The following is an 18,141-nucleotide window of genomic DNA, read 5'->3' on the forward strand; positions in this document are numbered from 1 at the left end:
TAAGTCTTACTGTGTTATGTGTCTTTTATTGTGATACTTCATATGGTTCATGGAAGTAGGTGGGTTTAATAATTTGCTCAAATGCATCTCTACATAGAACACAATGTTTGCATTTTTTAATTGTTTATATTTCCAAAATGAAATAATACTCATAATTTTACCTACTTTTCTGATAGAAATCAGTGACCCTAATGTATCATAGATCCTTTTAGATATCTCTAATATCTACCTTAAATGCAGAAGATGAATCACTGTATTGGAAGAAAGAAAAGTAATCCTATAAAATCAGTTTAAAATTAGGTCAGTATAGCAAAGATTAGATATGTTGATTTTACTTTGGGTACTTGGAGAACTTGATTTAAATTGAACCTTGCCCAGTGCTAATGTAATCAGTAGAACACACTAATTCCTGAGGTATAGTAGTGACTTTTTTTTTGAGATAGAGTCTTGTTCTGTTACCCCAGCTGGAGTGTAGTGGTACAATCTCTGCTCACTGCAACCTCTGCCTCCTGGGTTCAAGCGATTCTCATGCCTCAGCCTCTGGAGTAGCTGGGATTACAAGTGCGCGCCACCACTCCTGGCTAATTTTTGTCTTTTTAGCAGAGACAAGGTTTTACCATGTTGGCCAGGCTGGTCTTGAACTCCTGACCTCAGGTGATCCACCCGCCTTGGCCACCCAAAGTGCTGGGATTACAGGCATAAGCCACTGTGCCCAGCCAGTTTTTGTATTTTTAGTAGGGACAGGGTTTCACCCTGTTGGCCAGACTGGTCTCGAACTCCTGACCTCATGTGATCTGCCCACCTCAGCATCCCAAAGTGTTGGGATTACAGGCATGAGCCACTGCACTGGGCTGGAATATGTACTAATTTTTAGAAAGCTATTACAGCATCCCTCTTGAGGAAAATGTATAATGTAATTTATGCTGAAGTCTACTGAAAGCTGTAGGGCCTATACAAATATAATGGCATTAATACAATAAAAACTGTGCTCATATTTATCATAATTTCTGGTACATTGTTAGCTATTCTATAAACGTTAGTAAATGAATAAGTTATGTTGAAATTCCTTTTCACATTTTTTTTTCTTTTGTTTGAGGCGGAGTCTTGTTCTTGTTGCCCAGGCTAGAGTGCAGTGGCATGATTTCAGCTAACTGCAACCTCTGCCTCCCGGGTTCAAGCTATTCTTCTGCCTCAGCCTCCTGAGTAGCTGGGATTGCAGGCGCCCGCCACCACGCCTGGCTAATTTTTGTACTTTTATTAGAGATGGGGTTTCCCCATATTGGCCAGGCTGGTCTTGAACTCCTGACCTAGGTGATCCGCCCACTTCGGCCTCCCAAAGTGCTGAAATTACAGGCGTGAGCCACCGTGCCCGGCCTCTTTTCACATTTCAATCTATGACTAGTACTTAGCACAGTTTTTACAATATTTATATGAAAATGCTCCTTATATACAAATGGCTAGCTCAGATTTTCACCTCTCTGCCATCGTTGCTCTTGAGACTTTTGTTCCATCTCTCTAGTTGCTGACATTGACAATCTTTTTCTTCTTTCACCCAGTTTATATCTACTTTTCTTTTTAGCTTAACAGTTAAAGAGTTGACTGACACACCTTTGGGAATTAGATGTGGTTCTCAACTGTACCCAGTCAGTCTCCTTTATGGGAGAGACAAAACTTTGTTGGGAACAATGAAAAATTAGTGTGCATATCTCAGGCTGTGGATCCTTTCGCCACCCATTTCCATGGTTTTCCTATTTTTGCTCCCAAATTCTGGTGGCATATTGCTTAGTGTTTGCAGTTTTGGGGCTCAGGTCAGTGTAATGGAGGTAACCTTCTTCATAGTCTGACCTGGAATAGAAACTAAAGCCTCGATGTATAATCCTAAAGTTAGAAAGAACACGGTGGTCTTGAGTTCTGTGAGTTGCAGGAGACTGAAATTTGTTTCTGCCAACTGTTTTCAGTTAATCAAGATGGAACCTTAGTGGGTATCTTAGATTCTTCTTTACCATTCCCTATATCTTATTAATTACCAGGTCCTCTTAAATATTTCTTCAAACTCTCTCTGCTTCTCAATATTGATGTGTCTTAGTGAGCAGAGTAAAATCACAGCCGAAGTATTTTTTTATTCTCTCACTCAACACAACAACAATTCACACAGAAGAGTTCTGTGACCAGATGCTTGGAGGTTTCTCCCCTCCACAGCAACCAACCAGTCAGTTCTGCAGCAGATATCAACTGGGTGCCCCCCAGTTCCAATACTGTGTACTTGGAGGTAGTGTCAGACACCACAGGTTGAGGGCAGTTCCCAAAAGACTTCCCCCACTTCCAATGCTAATCACAAGCCCCAGGTTATTTTGATTTTGCCTGTGCTTCTGATAACACTGGCTATAAATCAGGGATTCCATGACCCCCCAACTCCTTACGTCCTTGGGTTCAATTAATGTGCTAGAGCAGCTCATAGAACTCAGAGAAACACTTACTGGTTTATTATAAAGGATATTCAAAGGATACAGATGAACAGATGCATAGGGGGAGATAGGGGAAAGAGCATGGAGCTTCCATGCCTTCCCTTGGTGCGCCACCTTCCAGGAGCCTCCAATGTTCAGCTATCCAGAAGCTCTCTGAATCCACTCCTTTTGGGTTTTTATGGAGGCTTCATTACATAGGCACAGTCAACAACTGTGTAGAAATGTGATTGGACAAAAAGGGTATGACCTAACAGCACTAATAGACCTAGTGGGGAAACCCAGCAAGGCCTGTCCAGATTCTTCTGCCTCTCTGCAGCATTCCTTCTTCCAGGGTCTGGGGCAAGCTCCCTTCTAAAGTGAAGGTCTTATGACCCACAGTCAGACAGGCTGTGGAAGATTAGAGTTCTACCTTGGGTTGGTGGAAAGGAGGGCAGGAAAAGGTCAGCAAGAGAAGAGATTCTGTTTTCTGAGGTTTAATGTGCCCCAGCATTATACAAAAGACTGTAGTAAGGCCAGGCACAGTGGCTTACCTCTGTAATCCCATCACTTTTGGAGGCCGAGGCGGGTGCATCACTTGAGGCCAGAAATTCGAGACCAGCCTGGCCAACATAGTGAAATCCTGTCTCTACTTATATAAAATTAAATTTAATATTGAAAAAGAATGTAATAAGAGCTGTGGGACTTATAAACCAGGAACCATGGATGAAAACCAATGTATATCATGTCACTCTTAGTTCAGTTATGCCCTATCTTATGTTTAGAATTGTTCAGATGTCTAGTCTCGTCTCCAGCTCCTCTATCTGTAGTCCTTCAGTCTTTTATCCTTCTTATCTGTGTTTCACACTGCTGCTAGTGTTGGCTTGCTAAAATTCGTGTCTGATCATGTGATTTCTCTAAAGTTCTTCATGGTTTCCCCCGTATATAGATGAGTATGTAAGTTTCTTAGCGTGACACATGAGCCCCTCCCCTTCGTGATCTGGCCTATGTCCACCTCTGTAGCTACTCTCTGGTCCTTTACCTCTTACATAAGCTACCCAAGCAGGTTTTACTATGATGCTTTTGTGCAGCTGCACGTACTTTTTTTGTGTGTGTGCCTGTATTGACTTTTTACCTCATAGCCCAATTAATTTATCCTAATTTTTCAATATTTTGCTAAAACATTCCCTCTATTAAGTGCTCACAGATTCTTTGCCAGCCAGCTTGCTTACTTTTCTCAGGTTTATCAAATGCATTGTATATACCTCTCCTGTGATGTGTATCATACCATACTGTCATTATTTGTTTATGTCAGTCACCTTCACTGCCTTAGGAACAGGAATCATATCTTATTCATTACCCTAGAACCTGGCTTTGTGCCTGGTACATGCTAAGTGTGCAGTAAATAATTATCAAATAAATGAATAAATGACTCTGGAAACTAGCTTTGGATACTAGATAAATGGTGATCCTATAAACTGAGATAGGAAAAATAGGAGGGCAAGCACTTTTGGGGCAAATATTTATTTATTTAGTTTAGGTCTTGTTGAATTTTCTCTCTTTTACAACATCAAGGAAGACATGTACAATTTATTTCTTATACACTTGTTATTTATTCATACAATATAATTAACCCAACAAGTTTTTTTTAGATATGGACAGGATTATTCTAAAATTTACATGAAAAGGCAATGAAAAAATAAGAATAAGGTGTGAAAAATTAATCTACCCAATCTCAAGACTTATTATGTAGTTACAGTAATCAAGACTGTGTAGTATGGTATGGTAGATATAGACACAGATCAGTGGAACAGAACAGGGAACTCTGAAATAGATCCACATAAATATGCCTAGTTTTTGTAAAAAGCACAAAACAATTCAACGTAGGTAGATAACTTTTCAACAGTTGGTACTGGAACAGTTAGACATCCATTACACTGTCCCATCTGCCCCCCGCAATAAAGGAACCTCAACCTATGTCTCATACCCTATGCATACACAAATTAAAATGGATCACAGACTGAAATATAAAAATATTAAACTATAAAACTTTATGAAAAAATAGAAGAAAATTTTGGGGAGGTAGGGTTAGGCATATGTTTCTTTGACTTGCCATCAAAAGAATACTCCTTAAAGGAAAAATTGATAAGTTAAACTTCATCAAAATTAAATATTTTTGCTCTGTTATAGACCCTGTTAAAAAGATGAAAAGATAAACTACAGAGGGGAGAAAATATTTGCAGACAACACACTGACAAATAACTAGTATCGGTAATATATAAAGAACTCTTAAAACTCAACAGTATGAAAGCAGTCCAGTTAGAAAATGGACAAAAGACATAGTCATTTCACTGAAGAGGATTACACATATAGCAAATGAGCACATAGAAAGTGTTCAACATCATTACCCATTAGGGAGATGCAAATTAAAGCAACAAGATACTACTGTGCATCTATCAGAATAGCTAAAAGAAGAAATAGTGACAACACCAACTGCTGGCAACGATGTCAAGAAACTGGATCACTCATACATTGTTGGTAGAAATGTACAATGGTACAGCCACTCTGGAAAACAATTTGGCAGTTTCTTTAAAAACCAAATACGTGACTGCTGTGTGACCCAACTATTGTACTCTTTGACATTTAGCCCAAAGAAATGAAGGCTATTACAAAAACCTGTACCTGCATGTTTGTAGCAGCTTTATTCATAGTCACCAAAACGTAGAAACAAGCCAGATGTTCTTCAGTGGGTGAATGGTTAAACAAACTGAACAAACTGTGGCATATCTGTTATCATAGACTGCTATGATAAAAAGGAAGGAACTATTGACACATGTAACACCCTGGATGAATCTCCAGAGAATTGTGCTGAGAACAAAGAGTTAATCCCCGTATCATATCATTTATATAACATTCTTGAATTGGCAAAATTATTGAAGTAGAAAACAGACTATGGGTTGCTAGGGGTTAAGGAGGGATGGCTATAAAACGGCAACATGAGAGATACCTGTGGTGATGGAATATTCTGTATCTTGACTGTATCAATATCAGTATCTTGATTGTGATATTGTACTATAGTTTTGTGAGATGTTCCCATTAATGGAAACTGGGTAGAGGATATACAGGATTTTTTTCTGTATTATTTATTGTAACTACATGTGGAACCACAGTTATCTCAAAATAAAAATTTAATTGAAAAAAACCGAACACCTACTGTGACACATTTTTTTTTTTGAGGCGGATCTTGCTCAGTTGCCCAGGTTGGAGTGCAGTGAGTGGTGTGACCTCAGCTCACTGCAACCTCTGCCTCCTGGGCTGAAGTGATTCTTCTGCCTCAGCCTCCTGAGTAGCTGGGATTACAGGCACGCACCACCACGCCCAGCTAATTTTTGTATTTTTAGTAGAGACGGGGTTTCACCATGTTGGCCATGCTGGTCTTGAACTCCTGACCTCAGGTGATCTGCCCTCCTGGGCCTCTCAAAGTGCTGGGATTACAGCTGTGAGCCACTGCCCCTGGTCTAATGTGACATGTTTTGCTAACCATTCAGTATGCAGTGTTGAGCAAAAATTGAGTGTGAGACATAACACGTTCTACAATGGCAGACAGATATTAAATAATCATAGAAATAAATTTAATATTCACCTGTGGTAAGTGCTGTAAAAGAGAGCGATAAGAACTAATAATGAGAAAATTTGATCCAGATAGTAAGTGGATCAGGGAAGCTTTCCTTAATAACTGCATGACTTTGGGCGAGTTATTTACATGCTTTGTGCCTCAATTCCTCATTTTTAGTGGGGACAATAATAGCACCTATACTTTAAGGTTGTCATATATTTAATATGAATATTATATGAATGAATTTGTAAAGGGCTTAAGATATTGCCTAGCATATAGTAAGCTCTGGTTAAGAGTTTGTTAAATAAAGGGATACTTGATATAAGAGTTGAAAAATGAATAGGAGAGTTAATTTTTTTATTTTTATAATTTCAACTTTTATTTTAGATGTGCAGGTTTATTACATGGGTATATAGCATGATGCTGAGGTTTGGGGTATAGTTGTACCCATTACCCAGGAAGTGGGTATAGTACCCAACAGTTCTTCAGCCCTTGCTTCCTTCCCTACATTTCCCGCTCTAGTAGTCCTCAGTGACTATTGTTGCCATCTGTATGTCTGTGAGTACCCGATGTTTAGCTCCCACTTAAAATGAGAACATGGAGTATTTGGTTTTCTGTTACTGTGTTAATTCACTTAGGATAATGGTCTCCAGCAGCATCCCCGTTGCTGCAAAGGACTTGATTTTATTCTTTTTATGGCTGTGTAGTGTTCCATGGTGTATATGTACCATGTTTTCTTTTCTTTTCTTTTTTTTGAGATAGTCTTGTTCTGTCACCCAGGCTGGAGTGCAGTGGCATGATCTCTGCTCACTGCAAACTCTGCCTTCCGGGTTCAAGCAATTCTCCTGCCTCAGCCTCCCGAGTAGCTTAGCTGGAATTACAGGCACCTGCCATCACACCCAGCTAATTTTTGTATTTTTTTTAGTACAGACAGGGTTTTACCATGTTGGCCAGGTTGGTCTTGAACTCCTGACCTCAGGTGATCCGCCCGCCTCGGCCTCCCAAAGTGCTGGGATTAAAGGCGTGAGCCACCGCACCCGGCCTGTACCATATTTTCTTTATCCAGTCCACTGTTGATGAGCACCTAGGTTGATTCTATGTTTTTGCTGTTGTGAGTAGTGCTGTGATGAACATATAAGCACATGTGTCTTTTATGTAGAACAATTTATTTTCTTTTGGGTGTATACCCAGTAATGGCATTGCTGGGTCAAATGGTATTTCTGTTTTAAGTTCTTTGATAAATCTCCAAACTGCTTTCCACGGGGGCTGAGCTAATTTACATTCCCACTGACATGGTATAAGCATTCCATAGCCTTGCCAGCATCTGTTGTTTTTTAGCTTTTTAATAATAACCATTCTGACTGGTGTGAGATGGTGTCTCATTGTGGTTTTGATTTCCATTTCTCTAATTATTAGTGATGTTGAACATTTTTTCATCTGCTTGTTGGCCAGTGGTATATCTTACTTTGAGAAGTATCTGTTCATGTCCTTGCCCACTTTTTGTTGTTTGTTTGTTTGAGACAGAGTGCCCAGGCTGGAGTGCAGTGGCCGCAATCTTGGCTCACTGCAAGCTCCCCCTCCTGGGTTCACACCATTCTCCTGCCCCAGCCTCCCAAGTAGCTGGGACTACAGGCGCCTGCCACCATGCCTGGCTAATTTTTTTGTATTTTTAGTAGAGACGGGGTTTCACCATGTTAGCCACGATGGTCTCAGTCTCCTGACCTCGTGGTCTGCCTGCCTTGGCCTCCCAAAGTGCTGGGGTTACAGGCGTGAGCCACCACGCCCGGCCGTCCTTGCCCACTTTTTAATGATGTTGTTTGTTTTTTGCTTGTTGAATTGTTTGCTTCTTGTAGATTGCAGATATTAGACCTTTGTCCGATGTTAGCTAGATTAATAAAGAGAAAGAGAGAAGATCCAAATCACCACACAGTCAGAAACAACAAAGGTGACATTACAACCAATCCCATGGAAATACAAAAGATCCCCAGAGACTATTATGAACACCTCTGTAAACACGAACTAGAAAATTTAGAGGAAATGGATAACTTCTGGAAACAAACAACCTCCCAAGATTAAATCAGGAAGAAATTGAAATCCTGAACAGACCAATATCGAGTTCCAAAATGGAATTGGTAATAAAAAACCTACCAACCAGAAAAGCCCTGGACCAGATGTATTCGTAGCTGAATTCTATCAGATGTACAAAGAAAGCTGGTACCAATTCTACTGAAACGACTCCAAAAAATGAAGAGGGACTCCTCCTTAACTCATTCCAGCTTCACCCCGATACCAAAACCTGGCAAAGACACAATGAAAAAGGAAAACTACAGGTCAATATCCCTGATGAACATAGATGTAAGCGTCTTCAACAAAATATTAAGAGAGTGAGTTGGTGAAGAGGAAAGGGTATGATCCAGGCAGAGGAAACAACAAAGGCCTCGGGGCAGGAGTCAGGAAAGAGCTTGGTAGGACTGAGAGATTGAAAGATCAGTGAGTCTAGAGTACTTCGGGAAGTACATACTTCTCAAAGTAAGATATGCAACTGACCAACAAGCATATGAAAAAATGCTCAACATCACTAATCATTAGAGAAATGGAAATCAAAACCACAATGAGACACCATCTCACACCAGTCAGAATGGCTATTATTAAAAGAAGCTGGGGCCGGGCGCAGTGGCTCACACCTGTAATCCCAGCACTTTGGGAGTCTGAGGCGGGCGGATCACGAGGTCAGGAGATCGAGACCATGGTGAAACCCTGTCTCTACTAAAAATACAAAAAATTAGCCAGGCGCGGTGGTGGGTGCCTGTAGTCCCAGCTACTCGGGAGGCTGAGGCAGGAGAATGGCGTGAACCCAGGAGGCGGAGTTTGCAGTGAGCCAAGATCGCACCACTGCACTCCAGCCTGGGTGACAGGGCGAGACTCCTTCTCAAAAAAAAAAAAGAAGTTGGGGAACTAGCAGGGGTTGGGCTGCATATAACTTTTTCTGTTATATTAAAGAGTTTGTTTCTTAAGGGTAGAAGGAAATGATTAAGAGATGTAAGAGATGTTAACATGGAATGGAGAGAGATTATGATCAAACTTACTTTTTGGAAAAAAAATGTGCTGGCTGCAGTGTCATCAGATTCAAAGGAAGCAAAATAATTGCACATAGATAATATAGAAATTTATTAGGTAAATGAGGCCTTATTCCTGGCAGTTTTCATAGTTGATCTCTAATTATTATTATTATTGTTTTGTTTGAGACAGAGTCTCACTCTGTTGCCCAGGCTGGAGTGCAGTGGCATAATCTCAGCTCACTGCAACCGCCGCCTCTCTGGCTCAAGCGATTTTCATGCCTCAGCTTCCTTGGGAGCTGGGGTTACAGGCGGCTGCCACCATGCCGAGCTAATTTTTTATTTTTAATAGAGATGGGTTCACCATCTTGGCCAGGCAGGTCTTGAGCTCTTGACCTCAAGCGATCCACCTGCCTCGGCCTCCTAAAGTGCTGGAACTACAGGCATGCACCACCACACCCAGCTTATCTCTAATTTTTATAATTTTGTAAGAATATATTTACAAGCTACTGTGTATCTATTACAATGTTTTGAAATGATTATATTTTTTGGCGATTAAAATAGAAAAGGTGACTTTGCATTTTTTTTTTAAATAAGTAAAATTTCAGCTGCTGTGTTAGAGTCTAAATGGCCTTTTGTACCCAAGCCTGGAAATTGGGGTTAGAACCTGAAAATATTTAACACTAGTGTTCAGATTTTCTTCTATGTCCTTTATGCTACTATGGAAATTTGAATATTTTATAGCAGTGATGTTCAATAAAAGTGTTAGTGCTGCAAATGCAAGCCACATAGATAATTTTTAACTTTTTAGTAGCCAAATTAAAAAGGTAAAAAGAAAGTGGTGAGATTCATTTTAAGTATATTTTATTTAACCCAATAGATCTAAAATATTTCAACATGTAATCAGTATAAAATTTCTAGTCAAATATTTGACATCGTTTTTAAATATTAAGTCTTAGAAATCTGGTAGGTATTTTACACTTAGAGCACATTTCAGTTTGGACCAGCCATGTTTCAATGGCTCAACAGCCATATGTAGCAGCTGGCTGCTGCATCAGTCAGTCAGGTTTCTGGGTTAATAAGTGCAATAGTTTTTTTTTTTTATCTTAAGTTATCAAATTTATAGAAATAGAAATCCATGCAGGCCTGAGTTTAATTGGTTTATTTGGAGCAGAGTTGCATGCTCGTGTTATAAAGAATGATCTGCAGGCTAGGTGTCTCAAAGGTGTTATGAAATTAATTTTTTTTAACAGAAATAGTTAAATTTCCAGTTACCACTTAATGGTTTTTGAGAGACTTTTAGGGATAAAATGGAGGAGATATATTGGAATTTGCTGATTGAAGTCTTAACACATAAAAAGGTTTAATGATTTTAGAGAGATTTCTCAGTGGGATGTAGCCTCTAGCTAATGATCACTGAAATGTTACCACATGTGTTAAGCCCTTCTATTCTGTAAAGAAATAAAAACAGAGTGTCTGTGTTCTTCACAAAATGTTAGCATACCTGCTTTGGTACATCAAAATTAAATGATTCTTAAACTATTAATGTTTATATTTTTAAAAGCCTTTTGGTTATTTTCTCAAAACCACATAATATTTAATTTGTTTGCCTCTATAGAACTGCAGATTTCTTAGTGTGAACAACTACTTTCATACTTTCCTATTGTTTTAATTAACATACTCTAACAAATCTCACCTCAGTATAATATGCCATCTTTGGTAGCGATAACTATAAAATGTTCATAAAGTTGCAAAGCAGCAAGTATTTACATTTTTCTTTTTTAATTTATTTTCTAGTTTGGGTTATTCCTCCAAGAATAGTTTAATACTCTTGGAGAGAGGATTTTTTTAAATTGAAAACTGAATACATTTCTCTTTTTGACCTCATTAATTGAATAGTTTGACATTTGTTGTTCTTACACTGTGCCAGTCATTATGCCAGATGTGGAGAGTAGAGGCATGCTCTCAAGGAGCTCTCAAAACTTCACCTTTTTCAAAGTGATCTTTAAGTTAGGAAATTTATATAATCTGTTTTAAAAGATATTTATTGTCAGTAATAGTCTAGTTTTCTAAAACTTCATAAATACCTTTTTGTTATTAAAGCTCTTTGAGATTATTTTTCCATTTGCAGAAGGAAAATTTACTGAGTAGAAGAGATTGTCTTAAAACACTCCAAGTCTTCAGTATCAGAATTCACTACTAGAATTCAGCACTGGAATTGAACTGTGCTTACTTTAGTCTTCATCTGTCATTTTCTGTGTGTACTTACTAGGCCATATCTGATAAGTCTTGTTTTACAAGGCTTACTGGTTTGACTGCTTTTATGACTGCATCTTTCAAGTCCCACACATGCAGCTTAAAAGTCTATTACTAATGTCCCCATACCTATGTTGAACTCTTATTTTGGTATTGAGTAAGTGGATGTATTTAAAAATCAAACTAGTTAGGAGTAATATAGATTTAAGAATATTGAGAGTAAGAACAACGAAAACATGTTTTGGTTTGTTGCCTGTTACCATTTTATCAGTGGCTAATGTTTGACCATGGGCTCTGAAGATTTAAATTTTAAAATGATTAAAGGAGAATGAAATAAATATTTTTTAAAAATTTTTAATTGTAGCATTTATTTTTAAAATCAGGTTGTACTTAACCTGATAAAATATTCAAAAGGGGCAGTCTGTCTTTCAGACCTTGTACTTCAGCCATCTTGTTCCCTACCCGGTGGGCAACTTACTTGGAACTCTCTCCTGAGACAATCTACACATACACAAGCAAAAATGTAAATATACTTTACATTTTTCAATTTAACAATTGGAGATCTACCTGGAGAGATTCTTCATTCTTTTTTACAACTGTATAATGAGAATAAAATTATTACCTCATCCCAAAAGACTTAATAAAAGGTAACAATTGTTACAGTGAATATACTTAATTTTTTTTAGCATATAGATCATAACTTTCCTTTTGTGATGTTAAACTAGATGATTTTTATTGTATGTTTGAAAAGTGTTAAAACTACTTTTTCCCCTTTTTCCCCCCACAGATAATCAGACAGCTAAATGGAGTCTGAGCAGCTGTTCCATAGAGGCTACTATAGAAACAGCTACAACAGTATAACAAGTGCAAGTAGTGATGAGGAACTTTTAGATGGAGCAGGTGTTATTATGGACTTTCAAACATCTGAAGATGACAATTTATTAGATGGTGACACTGCAGTTGGTAAGTTCAGCATGACAGCCTAATGTTTGTATTCATGAATATCCGCTAATAAACATGTACACTATTTTACTGAGGTTGAATTTTTCAGTAACTTTAAAAATTTGAGATCAAATTTACATAACATAAACTTAACCATTGTAAAGTGTATAATTGAGTGGCATTTAGCACATTCACAATGTTGTGCAACTACCGTTTATATCTAGTTCCAAACATTCTCATCACCCCAAAAGAAACTACTACATTTAAGGGTAAGCTTTTAAATATAATGTAATACAGAGAGGTGTACAGTCATCAAATCAGTGTGGAAATTGATGAATTTCTACACAGTGAACATTTATTATATAACTACTCCTCAATCAAGAAATAAAACATTAACAGTAGTTTCAGAATCCTTCCTTGTTCCACCTTCAGTTTCAATATTATTTTGATTTCTATCTAGATTAGTTTTGCAAGTATTTGAACTTTATATATATGGAATTCATACTGTATACTCTTTTATGTCTGTGGCTTTTACTTATGTTTCGAAATCATCTATATTGTTGTGTATAACAATAGTTAACGTATTTTCATTGTTGGTGTAGTGTCCCATTGTGTAAACATACTTCAATTTAGTTAGTTATTCTACATTGACATTTCATTATTTTTTTTTTTTCCAGATTTTGGCTATTGCTAACAGTGCCACTATGAATTTTCATGTGCATGTGTTTTAGTGCACATTATGTACACAGTTCTGTATGATTTATATCACAGAATGGAATGCTTAGATCATAGAATATGTATATCTCAGCATTATCAGATACTATCAGAGATACTTCCATTTCTTTTTTTTTGTCAATTACCCTATTCAAAGATACTACCAAAGTGGATATAGCATGTACATTTCTACTAGCAATGTGTGAGAGTTCTAGTTACTCCACATCTTCACCTAGACATGATACCAGTTTTTAAAAAATTGGCTATTCTAGTGTGGTTGCAGTGTCTCTCATTTTGGTTTCAATTTATGTTTACTTGATGATTTATGAGTTTAAATGCCTTTTTGTGTGTTTATTGGCTTTTTAGATTGCCTCTTTTAAAGCACCTATTCAGTCCTTTTCCCTGTTTTATAGGAGTTCATTATGCATTCTGATTATGAATCCTTTTTCAGATACATGTACAGTATTGCAGTTATCTTCTCTCATTCTGTGGTATTTTTTTTACTCTCTTAAAGGAATCTTTTGGTGAAGATATCATCAATTCTAATGAAATCCATCTAATCTTTTCCTTTATTCTAAGCCGGTCTCAGTCGCTTATGCCTGCAATCCCAGCACTTTGGAAGGCTGAGGCAGGAGGATTGCTCGAGGCCAGGAGTTTGAGACCAACCTGGGCAACAAAGCGAGACTCTGTCTCTACAATAAAAATGCAAAAGAAAAAAAATTAGCTTTGATTGCACCACTGCACTCCTGCTAGGCACCAGAGCAAAACCCCGTCTCAAAAAACAAACAAACACCACCACCAACAACAACAAAAAAACTTTTTCTTTTCCTTTATTCTTAGTGTTTTTTTGTGTTCTGTTTAACAAGTCTTCCCATACCTCAAGGTCACAAAGATATTCTCCTGTTTTGTTCTAGAAGTTTTATTTTTGTGTATTCACATTTAGATCTACCTACCTGCAGTTAATTTTTTAAATATGATGTGGGTTAAGAGTTCAGATTCATTTTTTTCCCATATGAATAACTAGTTGACCCTGCACCATTTGTTGGAAAAAACTTTGCTTTTTCTAATGTACTACAATGACATCTTTGTCATGTATGAAGTGGCTATATTTTTGTAGATCTGTTTCTGGACTTTCTACTGTGTTACATTGAAATATTTGTCTTATCCATATGCCAATGCCCAGCATATATATGAGTTTTGTTTTTTAAATTTGTTTTTGTCTTTTATTGATTTATAGTCTGTTTGCGTTTAACATAATCACCAATATGTTTGGTTTCAGACCATCCTCTATTTGTTTTCTGTTTGTCACATCTGTTCTTTCCTCTCCCCTTATTTCTGTTACCTTCAATACCTTGTTATATGTTCTCTTATTTTTTGTTCAGTAGGCTACCCTAGAGATTATTACATGTATCCTTGATTTATTAGTTCTAGGCATTGGTACTTTCACCACTTCATGGAAAATGCAGGGACTTCAGAATACTTTACCTCTTTTTACCCCTTTCTGCTTCCTTACCATTTTCTCACCAGGAAATAGCTCAAGAATAAAAATGGTTGAGACTATTGGGTTTTACCTTTCTTTGTTTCACTTCTTTTCAGAATATTGACACTTCAAGTTCTAGCTCCCTTGGATATTTACTGGTTTAAAATACAATATTTTGCTGTTATTGGTCATTTGCTGTCTTTATCACAGATTTTTTTTTCTAATTTTAATGACAAAATTATAAATAAGAAAAATACATATATTCATAATTTGAAACATTAGGTGAAATTAATAGCATACCTATTTTTTCTGTGTTTAAATAGCTCTTTGGCCCTTTATGTGAGGCAGAAAATTAACTCTAGGAAGTAGAAAGATACAGGAAGAGCTGACTCCTTCCATCTTCCCACATTGCCGTCAAGTGCTGGTTATGTCTTTACTCATGGTCTTCAATAGGAGAGAGTGCCAAGCAGTAAGGATGGGGCAAGGGCACAGAAAGGATCTACTTGTGTTGCTCTTTTATCAGGGAGGATAATTTTTCTAGAACGTTATCATTAGACTTCCTTATGTGTCACTGGCCATAATTGGGTCACATGCCCACCCCAAGACTGATAACTGACAAAAGGGAATGAGATTACTGATTGGTTAGGACAATTATGATTCCTTCTCTGAAATTAGGCACTTTAACATGCAAACAAGAGGAAGGCCCAATTAGCAGGTATAAAGTTGGAATGACTATAGCGTAGGCAACCATTGGTGTTTTCTTTTCTTTTTTTGGAGACAGAGTCTCGCTCTTTTGCCTAGTCTGGAGTGCGGTGGCATGATGATGGCTAACTACAGCCTTTACCTCCTGGGCTCAAGAGATACTTGTGCCTCAGCCTTCTGAGTAGCTAGGACCACAGTTGCACACCACCAGACCCAGCTAATTTTTTAAATTTTTTGTAGCAATGGGGTCTCACTATGTTGCCCAGGCTGGTTTTGAACTTTTAGGTTCAAACGATCCTCTTGCCTTGGCCTCCCAAAGTGCTGGGATTACAGGCATGAGCCACTGTGCCCAGTCTATTGGTAGTTTATATAAAGATTCTGTCCTCAAAGTTAGTGTAGTTGAAGGTATAAGTTGTGGAGTAACAGTCAAAAATAACTGTGTGAGTTTTAAATTCGGTGGTAGAGATTCCAAATGTTACATCTCACCAAAAAAAGATATCATTTTGATATCCCTTTAGAATTGGGAAGGTTGTTGGAAAGGGAAGATAATGCATGAAGATCCAGCAATAGGGATAATTATTATATATGTGAAACAGTGAATGTCCTTTTTTAAGACAGTGAATATTCTTTCTTTCAACATAGCTGATATTCTCCTGTTAACAGTAGCAGGGAGGGGAATGTCTTGGAAGAAGTTGGAGCCTCACCTTAGGTCTCTCACTATGGGTTAAGGCAGATTTCAGAGGAAAAAACTTATTTCTGTTTCTGCTCAGTATCTGAGGAGTATGGAAGTGGTTAGTAAGTCAAGCAGTAATTCTTCGTGACCCCATATCTTTTTAGCATACCAAAAAATAACTATTACCAGAAGGTACTGATAGTGTTTTTTTGAATATGTGTTGAATGAAAATCCATGATGTTCAGTGGCTTTCAAGTTGGTGACCTGAATTTACATCCTAGTTCTGTCAGTTACTCTCTCTCTAACTTTTGGCAAGTCACATAGCCTGTTTATACTTCAGTTTATTCCCATGTACAACATAGTAGTAAACTCCTAAATAATAAACTCTTTAAATGATTGCTCTGAGAATTAAATGCATATAGAGATCTTAACAAATAATGCATATAGAATCCTTAGCAGTGTGACTGGCTTATGGTAAGGACGCACTAAATAGTAGCTGTTTCTGTTTTCTTCTAGATTACTTCCCCTTTGGATATGTTAGACTCTGTACCCCCAACATAAGCAGTTTTCTTTTATGTTCATGTTCAAATGAGATGTCAGTAACATCTCTACTAGTATTAATGAAAAGCTGTAGCTCTAGAACTCAAATATGACATCTGGATTAGGATTTAGCTTGTCAGAGATAAACTGCTTTGGAATCTACTGACTTCAGTAGATATCTGTTGCATAGCCCTTGCTTTGAAAGTAACTATGTGTACTTAATAATCTCAAAAATGTAATCAATCTGCTCAGAGTGAGTGCTAAACAATCTAGAGTACACTGATTAAAAAATAGAAGTTATTCTGAATAATGATGACTAGTAGTATCAGTCAGAAATTTCAGCTAGCAAAAAGCTGAAAAAGTAGGCCTGAAATGTGTTTATATTAGGTGTATCTAATTTGAATGAGTCATTTTGGTCAATAATTCAGATTCCATGGAAAATGCAAAATTTTTTTATTGCAAGTAACAGGAAGGGAGAGCCAAGATTTTGTTGCCAGAGTTGTATTCATTAAAGAGAACCATATGGCTCTTGACTCATTGAAAATGAAGCACATGACTGTTCATGAGTGCAGCTTTAGAATTGTTCTTATAATAGATAGTACTATCTTCACTTGAAGTAAGAGAAGTTATTGAGATTGACTGATGGGGTAAAAACTGTAATCAGCCATGTTTAAGCAAATTAACTTTCAGTAGTTAATTTATGTTGATAACGTGATTATGCTAGTAAGTTTAAAATTTAGGCTCCTATATCCTTTTTTATCACATCTGAAATGTTTACTTGACAACATCAAGGGTATCCCAGGTTTCTGATTATGTATAGATGAGAGGGAAATGTGAGAGGAGTAAGAGTTGAGAGGGCTCACTCCTAAGTGTTTGATTTCCTATCTATACATAACTTTAAAAACTAAAAACAAAAACAGCCTTGGAAGCTGGGTGCCTGTAGTCCCAGCTGCTTGGGAGGCTTGAGACAAGAGGATTGCTTGAGCCCAGGTATTCAAGGCTGTGGGGTGCTATGATCGCACCTGTGAATAGCCCCTGCACTCTGGCCTGGGCAACAGTGAAACCCAGTCTCTAAATAAGAATAAAAAACCTTTGGAAATACTAAAATGCAAATGTGAGGTTTTCTGATTTATTGGAAATCTTGGGGCATGTGATAACTGGGAATGGAATCCAGAGAAATTACATAGATTATTGTATTCTACTTCCCATATATGTAACATTCTGAGCTTCAGAACTCAGAAACCACATAGCAGACGAGGCTCAGAGGTGGACTGTCCTGGTCAAGGTGTTGTGATCCTACCACCTCTGCTAAAACTTAAGCTACCTTCTGAGCTATTACAAGAGATTCCAGTATTTTCATTCAAATAGCTATTGTTAGATTGAGCTTTATTCAAAATATTTGTAAGTTTATTCATCTCATGTTCTTCTGGGTGGCATATTCATAACTACTGCCTACACAAGACATTTCAAAAGAAGCAGCTTGGCAAAGTAGATGCAGAGTGATAATGCCAGAAGCTGAGTGGCCATCTCTTAGTGTGAAGACACCTCCTAGAGTGAAGGTACATAACACAAATACAGGGTCCAGCCTTTCCTCCTGTAAATGCAGAAACATGGCATCAACATGAAACTAGCTGTCTCTAAGAGGCGGATTCATATTAACTAGGGTTTTAGATCTCATTAGGTAAAACCATAATACAAATGTATTTATAGTGAGAAATATA

At 37.6% G+C, this 18,141-nt stretch overlaps 1 protein-coding gene across 5 annotated transcripts in view; it reads left to right on the plus strand.

Moving 5' to 3' along the window:
• Window positions 1-18,141, plus strand: part of CLCN3 (chloride voltage-gated channel 3) — a 104,956-nt gene that overhangs the window by 7,570 nt on the left and 79,245 nt on the right. For all 5 annotated transcript variants that reach the window (XM_009240449.4, XM_009240446.4, XM_054553358.2 and 2 more), the window contains 1 exon segment: window positions 12,157-12,332. In XM_009240449.4, the coding sequence (XP_009238724.1) occupies window positions 12,173-12,332 (160 nt within the window). In that variant the 5' untranslated portion in view covers window positions 12,157-12,172.

The sequence above is a fragment of the Pongo abelii genome, chromosome 3 (genome assembly GCF_028885655.2).
Source record: "Pongo abelii isolate AG06213 chromosome 3, NHGRI_mPonAbe1-v2.0_pri, whole genome shotgun sequence".
In the NCBI taxonomy this organism is placed as follows: domain Eukaryota; kingdom Metazoa; phylum Chordata; class Mammalia; order Primates; family Hominidae; genus Pongo; species Pongo abelii.